Raw genomic sequence first — 11,082 nt, 5'->3', positions numbered from 1 at the left:
ACCAAGTAGGCTTTATCATTCAGGAGTCTTATATTGGGTTTGGTTATTTAAAAGGCATTAAAAGAGGACTACGCATCAGTCACTAACTTACTAGGTGTGAGCTCCATCTCGGCTAGTCAGAGGTCTGCATGATCTGAGAAGGGTTATAACATGGGAGAGTTCAACCCTTACTCCAAACACACTTCACTCCTTTTATGGCTATTAATAAACTTATGAAACAGCAACCCTGACTTTCACGCAACGTCTATTGTAATGGGAACAATGACATCTCATATATCTCGCATATGGAGACGAAAATTCAGAGCAATAGCACACATTTTCCTGTAGAAATGTTTCAGACTTTTAATAGTCCTGAACATAAATGAGGTAGTTACAATACATGACTTGTATTCATTTCTTTTTTTTAAATCAAATTCAAAACACATCACCCTATAAACACTATTTACAAACCCACACCAAAAAAGTGAAAAACGTGCATAGAGAAAGCATACCGTGAAAAACCAAACACAAATCTAATAAAGTGCACAATTAAAACACAATTAAAACAAACACACTTAAAACATTACATAAAAATAAACAGTAAAACACCATTAAAAATAATAAAATATTAACGAACTTGATGAACAACCGTACGTGTTTGTGCGTGAGCGAGACCGGACCCCCTCCGCGGCGGGGCGGTCAGACCTGCGGAGGCTGAAGGAGTTTCTGCAGGAGCTCCATGGCGGCGACACACTGGGCCTGCCTCATCAGGCCGCCGACCCCCCCCGCCGCCGCCGCCGCCTCGGGGTCCGGCTGGATGTGCGCCACCACGGGGAACACCGGCACGGCCAGCCCTGGGATGGCCACGTTCCACAGGAAGTGCTGGTAGCCCTCGGCGCACGTGTACTGCTGCTGCAGCTCGTAGTGGGGCGCCCCGAGACCCATGGACTCGCACAGCCAGCGCAGGAAGAAGACGGGGTTGCCTCCCCCCGGCGCCTCCATGGGGCCGTACTCCTGCAGGCCCCCCACGGGACCCCCGAAATCGGGCCTGAGGGGTGGAGGGGAAAAGCTCTGGAGGAGGGGGACGGGTGGTGGGAGGTAGCCTTGGGGCGAGGAGGGCAGGCCGGGGGGGCTGCTGGGGAGGGTCGTCTGGGGAGGTGGTATGCACAGGCTGGGGGGCGACATTCGCGGCGGTTTAGAGTGAGATTTGCCGCCCCGCCGCATTGGGGATGTGCCTCGCTTGTCGTACCGGTCGGGACTGGTCGGCAGAGCGGTGGAGGACGTCCAGCTCACTGCCAGCGTGACGCCAAACTGCTTCTTGAAGGCTGAAATGTACAAACAGGTCAGACTGAAATGCTGTGGTCAGGAGTACGACGGAACAGAACATAATAGATAAACAAACTAAATCACAGACAAAAAGGAAAATGCAACATTTTATGAATTTGTTGAAGCCCTTCATTACCCCACTTGACAAACTACCAGTGGAGCCAATTAACTATTCTACCAACCTAGTTTGCCTGTCACTCATCCATTATGTTAATCAGACCCATTTTCAAATCTAAGCATGTTTTTCCATTGCGCTCCCTGCCTGGGTTGGTGAAATGAACACTCTGTTGTGCTGCCACAGGAAGATTAAACAGATGCTTTGACAAAATAAAATCAAAACTGCTTGGTCACCGTTCCCATGCATGCAAATGAGTCATGTTTTGGTCCATTAGGTGTCCTCTTTGAAGTAGACGCGACATCTTTTGATGATAAAAATAACAAACCACAAACAGCTGTTAAATAATCGAACACAATAATGTCACAATCATGTGCCACAAAACCCGGAAGTACACCTACACCTTTTTGGATATGAATATATGCCAATTAATCTCCATCATAAGCCTAATCTGGAATAGATCCATCCCTGGGGCTATTCCCAGAGTGTGGTTTAATGACAAACCTGGGTAAATAAACACCCAATAAAAATGGCTTCATTCTCGTAGCAACACAAAGACGCAGGGCTCTTCTTTTAGGTTTACCAATGGAGTTAAAGTAACTTACTCTGGGATGGCTTCAGATCTGGCAAAACAGCTACATGTTTGTGTGAATGTAAATGGTGGTGCACCTAATATCCTGTTGTGTTGTGGATTTTGTGGGTTCTTACTGAGGAATGTTTTGGAACGTTCTAAAGGATTTTAGTCGGATCCATTGTGCGTACAGTACAACCTCTTCTGCACTGCTGCTGATAGTGTCGGCTCTGGCACACCCAAATGAGAGAAATTGTAACTCAAAGCATGCAAACGAAATGGAAAAACATGATTGATTTAACTTCAAACTGTTCATGAGCTGCAAGTAAAATATCCCTATCTCTCAAAGCACGTGCAACATCCCATCAAAGACCCTTGTCAACATCTACTGCATTTTTCATCCTGCAAAACACGCCTCAGCAGCATCTTTTTGCAGTACCCCAGTAAATTGCAAGGCCATCATTCACCCGGTAATCTGTGGCATAGATTTGGTTGCCATTGTTTACACCAGAAGTTGTTTTGAATGCATTTATAAATATGTACTGCATTAATATTACCAATACCAAGTCACAATGAGGAGAGTAAAGGACAAACTGAATGCAACCGCTTGCTGTTTACATCATAAAAAAAGACAGACAACCTGAAATGCCACAGCAGAGGTGGGAGATCTCACACACACACACACACACACACACACACACACACACGTGTTATTGAAGACCCTGGGTACCATGTTATTGTTAGTCTACTAGATAATTTACCCTCCTAAGTGTCCTAAAAAATAGAGTTAAGCGCCCACGACGGTATATATCCGGCCTACTGTACCTTGCACCACCACCTTCTTGACCATGGAGGCGGCGTGGTGGCTGGAGTAGGTGGCCAGCGCCGTGGTCTGCTTGTCCCGCTGCGTGCCCACCAGCGCGGTCTTCAGCTTGAGCCCCACCAGGCCCTCGCCCAGCTCCTCCAGCACCTTCATCAGCGCCACGCGCTCCAGGCTGCCCGGCAGGCCCTCCAGGACCAGCTGGTGCTTCTCGGTGCTGAGCCGCACCACCAGCGAGGTGCCGCAGGGCAGCGTGCAGCGGTGCAGGATGCGGATGGCGGAGCGCGCCGCCCCCGCCGTGGCGTACTTGGCGTAGGCGAAGCCGCGGTTCTGCCCGCTGAAGTTCATCATGAGGCGGAACTCGTAGAGCGGCCCGGCCGACTGGCACAGCGGGATCAGCGTGTCCTCGTACACCTCGCGCGGCAGCTGGCACAGGAAGATCTCGCACCCGGCGCCAGGGGCAGGACCGGTCCAGTCTTCACAGAGAGAGAGAGCGGTGAGAGAGAGACAGACAGACACAGAAACAGACAGACAGACAGACAGACAGACAGACAGACAGACAGACAGACAGACAGACAGACAGACAGAGACAGACAGACAGAGAGAGACAGACAGCCAGAGAGAGACACACAGACAGAGACACACACAAACAGAGAGAGAGAGAGCGGTGAGAGAGACACACAGACAGAGACACACACAAACAGAGAGAGAGAGAGCGGTGAGAGAGTGACAGACAGACACAGAAACCGACAGACAGCCAGCCAGAGAGAGACACACAGACAGACACACACAAACAGACAGAGAGAGAGACAGAGAGAGAGACAGACAGACAGACAGACAGACAGACAGAGACAGACAGACAGACAGAGAGAGACAGACAGCCAGAGAGAGACACACAGACAGAGAGAGCGGTGAGAGAGTGACAGACAGACACAGAAACAGACAGACAGCCAGCCAGAGAGAGACACACAGACAGACACACACAAACAGACAGAGAGAGAGACAGAGAGAGAGACAGACAGACAGACAGACAGACAGACACAGACACAGACAGACAGAGAGAGAGAGAGAGAGAGAGAGAGAGAGAGAGAGAGAGAGAGAGAGAGAGAGAGAGATCACATTATTGCGTGTTCCCAGAGGAATCATTACTTTACATTTATTCATTTAGCAGACACTTTTCTTCAAAGCAATTTACAACAATGCGGATTAACAATTCATTCCAGCTGCCATTGTAGAGGAGACCTTTATGTAACAACTAATACTACAGCAATGAGTACTACTACCAGGGGATGATGGGGCAGACGATTAAGTACTAGTCAACGTGTAGTTGAAGGAGAGGAGGGAGGAGTAGGAGGAGGGAAGAAGGTGTTGGGTTGTTAGACGTATTAGGAGAGGAGGTACTCTTGGAAGAATGGGGCCCTCAAGAGTTTCTTGTGGAAACAGATGGGTGCCCTTGCTCTGGTAGCACTTGGAAAGTCATTCCACAATCAGGCAAGCGTTAATGAAAATAGTCTAGATTGCCATGTGTGTGTGAGGGGCTAGTAGTGCCAGATGACAATACTTAGAGGAACCTAATGGCCGAGGGGTGACGTAAGCCTTTATGACCCAGTCATCACTTCGATGCAGGTGGTTAAGAGTAGCCAGAGGAGCTCAATGAGCAGCAGGGGAACGTGTGTCATTTTTGGCTGATTGAAAACCAGACACGCCGCCGCCATCTGAACCATCTGCAGCAGTTTCACCACACAAGTCTGTGAGGAAGAGCGCTGCAGTGATCAAGGTGAGGGGTAACCATGGTCTGCACCAAGAGCTGAGTGAATTCATAATTTTGCCATATATTAAAAAAAAACCCATCTAAACATTAAAGGGATATTCCCCCATTTGGGGAATTACACTAAAAAAAAAAAGAAGACACTCTCAGAAACACTGTGAAAATCACATATTTCCTTCCTTGTACAACCCAAAATGTTCATGACCTGACAAAAATCGGATATCATTAGGAGATCATTACTACACACAATGAATGTAAACTGCTCACAAAAAGTAAGGAAACTTGACTTTGGCCCATTATATCTCCCTTTTAGTAATACCAACCAGTAAAGTGTTTCATATCATTTTTATCGTTGATTTGTCACCTTTACAATGAGGTATAGCTTGTAAGCATAGGGCAATCATGGAATGAGCAACACAAGCAAACGTGTAAGTAGTGCCAACGAAAAATGTGCCAAAATGGCCTGTTATGCTGTTGGAATTCACCTTTGTTACTTCAAGCATTGACGATTGCACTCTCCCACAGAAATGAGGAAAACAAAACATGTTAGGCATACATTTGTTCATTTTATACTCAGTGTCATTTTATACTCAGTGTCAGGGTCCTCAGTAGCGTGTAGAGGATCCATATGCAGCCACAACAGCTTGGCACCTTCTTCTCATGCTGGTCACCAACCTGGCTACATTCTGCTGTGGGATGGCATTCCATTCCTCGATAAGGATCTGTTGTAAGTCAGCCAACCTGGTTTTGTTGGTGACTCTGGCACGTACAGCATGCCCAAGCTGATCCCACAAGTGTTCACGGCAGGCCATTAGATCCTCTCCACTCCCAAATTCTGGAGGTACTCTCTGATGATCCCAGCTCTATGGGGGCGAGCGTTGTCATCCTGGAGGATGGCAATTGGTCCCATATTCTGGAGATATGGAATTGCCACTGGCTCCAGAATCTCATCCCAGTATCTAACTGCATGATGATTGCCTTCAATGATAACAAGGTCTGTCTTTCGAGTTAGGGAGATGTCACCCCACAGCAGAATGTAGCCAGGTTGGTGACCTGCATGAGAAGAAGGTGCCAAGCTGTTGTGGCTGCATATGGATCCTCTACACGCTACTGAGGACCCTGACACTGAGTGTAAAATGAACAAATGTATGCCTAACATGTTTTGTTTTCCTCATTTCTGTGGGAGAGTGCAATCGTCAATGCTTGAAGTAACAAAGGTGAATTCCAACAGCATAACAGGCCATTTTGGCACATTTTTCGTTGGCACTACTTACACGTTTGCTTGTGTTGATCATTCCATGATTGCCCTATGCTTACAAGCTATACCTCATTGTAAAGGTGACAAATCAACGATAAAAATGATATGAAACACTTTACTGGTTGGTATTACTAAAGGGGAGATATAATGGGCCAAAGTCAAGTTTCCTTACTTTTTGTGAGCGGTTTATGTAGTCAGACAATCTGAAACATTTTTTAAAGTAATGTTCTCATGGCAGTATTTTTTCCTTCATGGTCATCATTTTTTTTTTAATCTTCCAAGAGATGTATATTAATTGAAAGAAAATAGAAAAACAGTGAAATTTCAAGATGGGTTGTTCCATGCCATTGCCAAACTCCAGAATTGGCCAAGATCATGTCATGAATTTTGTCAACAACAACAATCATCATGCAACCTTGCAAAGCTCAACTTCTCCATAAACATTTTAGTTATGATTTATTTTTTTCTCTCTCTCTCGGAGCCAAATTTAGTTATTTATGTGATGGATAGTAAATGTACTCTAAACCTCATAAATATCTTATTTTTCACTGGATTGGGTTGAAATTTGCAATGAGCATCCAAGAATCCTTATGGATAACTTGCAACATGTATCCATGTAAATAACTCTTTCAGAATGTTTCACAGTAATCAAAACAATAAATAATAAATGATTTTTACCCAAATGAGGAATCTTTCACTTTCAAATTGATATCTACACTCATTTCGGTCTCTTGCAACAAGACATGATTCTGTGAAATAATATACAGTGGGTATAGTAAGTATTCACACCCATGCTAAAGTTGACTAAAAAGAGGAATATAAAATCATCTTTTGAGAATTGATTGTAATGCCTTAATTCAAAAAATGAGTAAAAATCAAACCGCTAAGGACACTAATTTTCTTTGTGATTTGAAGAATGTATCGTAAATAGATAAATGTTCTTCCTTAAATACAGGTTGCATAAGTAATTGACCCCTATGTTAAATTCCCATAGGAGCAGGAGGATTTTTTATATGTTTTTATTTTTAAAGGCTAGCTATTTCATGGATCCAGGATATTATGCATCCTGATAAAGTTCCCTTGGCCTTTGAAATTAAAATAGCCCCACATCATCACATACCCTTCACCATAGCTAGAGATTGGCATGGTGCTTTTTTCCAGTTAGCCTATTAGCCTGTTTGATTTGCATTGAGCTCAATGAGCATCAAACAGGCTAATAGGCTAACCGGAAAAAGCACCATGCCAATCTCTAGCTATGGTGAAGGGTATGTGATGATGTGGGGCTATTTTAATTCCAAAGGCCAAGGGAACTTTATCAGGATGCATAATATCCTGGATCCATGAAGTAACTGGCCTTTAAAAATAAAAACATATAAAAAATCCTCCTGCTCCTATGGGAATTTAACATAGGGGTCAATTACTTATGCAACCTGTATTTAAGGAAGAACATTTATCTATTTACGATACGTTCTTCAATCACAAAGAAAATTAGTGTCCTTAGCGGTTTGATTTTTACTCATTTTTTTAATTAAGGCATTACAATCAATTCTCAAAAGATAATTTTATATTCCTCTTTTTAGTCAACTTTAGCAAGGGTGTGAATACTTACTATACCCACTGTAGGTCTATCACATCATATTCATTAGTTATTTGATCCAGCATAACATTCCAGAGTGCCAAAGATCTTGCTTCGGTGTTGAAAAGCCCCAATTATACTTGTACTATTTTCTCCAAGGATTATTTGAATTTCCTTGAAACCTTTCTTAAAAGGGAAAGGAAAGGGGGGAGTGGGACATAATATCCATGGCACATAATACCCCACTGGTTGTAATTGGTGCTAGTTCATAGATATTTGTACAATATTGACGTAAAGCTTTGTCTTCATACGTGTGAGCCTGATTTTTTTTTATTAGAGATTTGCGAACATTTGTGAGTTACAGCTTGCAGTGAGTTGATTGACAGCATACTAGAATAGGCCATTTTTCTGTTCTTTGTGTCTGGGCAAATCTCTACATATAATTTTGCAATTCAAACTTTTTAAAACTCACTTCTGCCCATGACATATACTGTGGGACACTTTCAAATTAAGAGTTTATGGGATTGTTCAAAAGTGCAGAGCCCTGTAAAAAAAAAGTTCTGAGTGATTATTTGCACCCGGGTGTAAATGGTGGAATGGAGGCATTTTCTTATTTGCACCCAAACCTGAAATGCGTGCTATCCAACATAGCGGGACCATCTTGGCAGGAGATGGCCTAAATCTAACAAGTTAGGATTATTAAAACAATATTTAAGATGGGAAAGTGGTGCTAAATTTCCATAAACTTTATTCAGTGAACGGGTAAGAGCCCTGTAAAAAAAGTTGGCTATACTGTACCTACTGTGCACGTTATTCATGTAAATACAGAAAACCCCGGGAGTGGGTACACTAAAGCCTACCTTACACTGACGAGCTTTGGGAAAGATTCTTGAAAGATTGTAGTCTTTTAAGTAATGCTTGAATGAGAGGCATAAAAGACTACAAATCTTTCAAGAATCTTTCCCAAATCTTATTTTCAGTGCTACAGTAATGTCTAGATAACACGCAAGGCTTTGGCTATGTGTACATAGTTTCTGATATGAGATTCTGTAATGTGACTTTCATATGTCATGAGTCATGACTTTTCTAAATAAAAAGTTAATCACAAAAAAAATAATCTTTCCCAAATCTTGTCAGTGTAAGGTAGGCTTTACTTGCTCTGTTATAACAGAAACAACCTCAGAAATTCTAATGGTCTGGTCGTTACAGGATAACAGGGACTAGTAGTTTTAATTGACACAAATGGCCTCTATTGATAATGTGTCTGGCTATTCATGGGTTTCATCAGGTCCCTTTCCACAGGTGTATGAAATCAAGCAACTAGATTATAAATGCAGACTGTATGGTGCTTGATTAAGCCACCTGTGGAGAGGGCTCTGATGAAACCCATTAATATCAGATCATAGGACAAGACAATGGAAACCAATGCAAACCAGTGGGAATATGTTCCATACACTGAACCATGATATACTCCTTGTTTTAAAACTTCTATGTGATGGTTGCTATTATTTGTATTCACAGCAGTGTACATACAAGAGTGACAAGAATACACTTATGGAGTAAATTGAAAGAATGGGAATAATTTGGGAGTTCAAGATGGGGAGCTGTAAGCAAGCATCATGCGGCCCTTTCAGACAGAGGACATGGACCACGGTATGGGTCTCTCCAATTTTACCACCATGATTAAGTTCTTAGACAATCATAATTAGTACCAGGTGCAGTAAATTATCCACAACATTGGCGCGCACTAGCCTGTTATGGCCTGGGGATAGCCTCGGGAGGGTAGACTGAGTGAAGCATGCCTGAAACAGCGATGGCTGAGCATGCTTGCCCACTTTCGCCAAAGGCGCCAACCTTGATTGTGGCCTGCTGGCTGTTTTTTGACTGCCTGAAGAAAACAAGTTGCGCGTCTCATAATTTAATTTGTGTATAGGCTGGCCATTTTTTTCCTGCGTCAAATGTCGCAACACATCAATGCACCAGGCTACTGTGTCCGACTCTATATCCACACAGATTGCACGACTGTTGCGCCTAAAATGGCAAAGATGCTCAAAGTATCATTCAAATGTACACATAGCGCATGAGAGAGGAGTAGGCCTACCATGACTTGATAAGGCAGTCTCTTGCATGGACAACTGAACTGAAACATTATTTAATAGGCCTCATTGTGTTTCACAATCACTAGTTGTAGCTCATTCCCAAATGTTGTCAAAATTGTGGAAACAGTGAACTTGATGCTAGAGGAGCTCCAATAATTCATCGGAAGTTTGGATTGGTGTGGTAGAGAGAGCGCGTTCAAAGTTTTCTTACCCGGTGGTGGCCCGCCATATTTACGCTGACCATTCACTTGAGATAATGTTGTGTTGGTCTTTTGAAGCCAGTCTTCCAAGGCCTTCAATCGCTCGGGGGGAGACTGCTAAAGTCAGAAAACAAACAGCCTACATTATACACACGACATACCGCGAAGCATACAAAGTACCACTGTATATAAACACAGTCTGCTTGGTATGAGGTTAGTTTTCTCTGGATACCAATGAACATAACAAACAACTGCATGATCCATTCGATTTATCAGCATTCACGATGCATAGGCCTATTGTATCATTTTCAATAATAGAATCTACAACTATTTAGTTAAGTTTGAAAGCAAACTGATGAATTGCATTGGCTGGACACTACGTAGGCTACATCATCATAGTGCATAGACAAGCCTATACTGTATGTTTTATTAATTATTTAAATAACACTCACCCGCTGGCGTTCGTTCATCTTTAGCCTACGTACGATGCTAGTGATCACTGATATCTCCTTATCTCTTGCTCTTACTGTGACCACACTCACAGCCCCCTGGAAGCAGGTGATTGGATGAGCATAAACTTCCAAACAATTTTAAACGGAACCACACCACAAACAAACTCAAATACGATGGGGAATATAAGGGATGTGTGCTTCAAAATTGGAGAGTTTAATGGTGGCACATTTAGAGATAAAATAAAAAGTTTCAGTGAAATTACAATTATTTTGCTGAAGTTCATCGCCAGTTTCTACTACGGCCACGGTCTCGTCACGTGAATTGTCATCATCGTCTACCACCTGTTCTCTTTTCTCCTTCGCTCCACAAGATGTCAGTCGCTCACCGTATAATTTTGATCACACCCTACTGCTGATACGTGGTGCACTTCGAAACTAGTTGATGGTAGGCCACCACCGGTAGCAGCCTAGGTTTCATTCTTTCCACCCATTCACATTTTAAACGTAGTCTGCCTAACCATGGACATTTGGCCAAGGACTATTGCGAGTCTGTGCGCGTTGGAAATGAATAAATTAATAAACCCATGAGTCGCGTTCTAGACCTACCCCGACCAAGGCGCATTGTCTATATTTGGCAAGTAACACCATACTTTGCCGGAAGTTAATAATAGCATACCTAACACACATAATGTTGAATAATTGCCTAGAATAGGCTACAGCATCCAAGATCATCTTAAACTCACTGAAAAGACGTCTGGATGCATTCGTATGGAGCTGCTATGAATGAAACTAGACTCAAAATGAGGATTTGTAAACAGTTTCTTTCGTGTTCTTTACTTGAATGTTCGGTCTCTGATATGCAAGTGAACTGATTTTGTTTAGTCGTTTTGATGTGGACCACGGGGTTTAAAATAGCCT

At 43.1% G+C, this 11,082-nt stretch overlaps 1 protein-coding gene across 2 annotated transcripts; it reads right to left on the bottom strand.

The window, feature by feature from the left end:
* Positions 1–316: 316 nt before the first annotated feature.
* On the bottom strand, positions 317–10,553 carry dnd1 (DND microRNA-mediated repression inhibitor 1). Of its 2 annotated transcripts, none has more exons than XM_062525125.1 (5): positions 10,428–10,553; positions 10,165–10,260; positions 9,724–9,829; positions 2,817–3,287; positions 317–1,304 (listed from the first exon to the last, which is right to left on the bottom strand). In XM_062525125.1, exons 1-5 carry the CDS (start codon positions 10,446–10,448, stop codon positions 679–681), a joined length of 1,320 nt encoding a protein of 439 aa, XP_062381109.1. In that variant the 5' UTR covers positions 10,449–10,553; the 3' UTR covers positions 317–678. The 2 variants fall into 2 exon arrangements, with proteins under 2 accessions (XP_062381109.1, XP_062381110.1); XM_062525126.1 differs by having other exon boundaries at positions 9,724–9,826.
* Between the last annotated feature and the right edge of the window lie 529 nt (positions 10,554–11,082).

Source organism: Sardina pilchardus, chromosome 21 (assembly GCF_963854185.1).
Source record: "Sardina pilchardus chromosome 21, fSarPil1.1, whole genome shotgun sequence".
Lineage (NCBI taxonomy): Eukaryota > Metazoa > Chordata > Actinopteri > Clupeiformes > Clupeidae > Sardina > Sardina pilchardus.
This window is presented reverse-complemented; position numbering and strand designations above follow the sequence as displayed.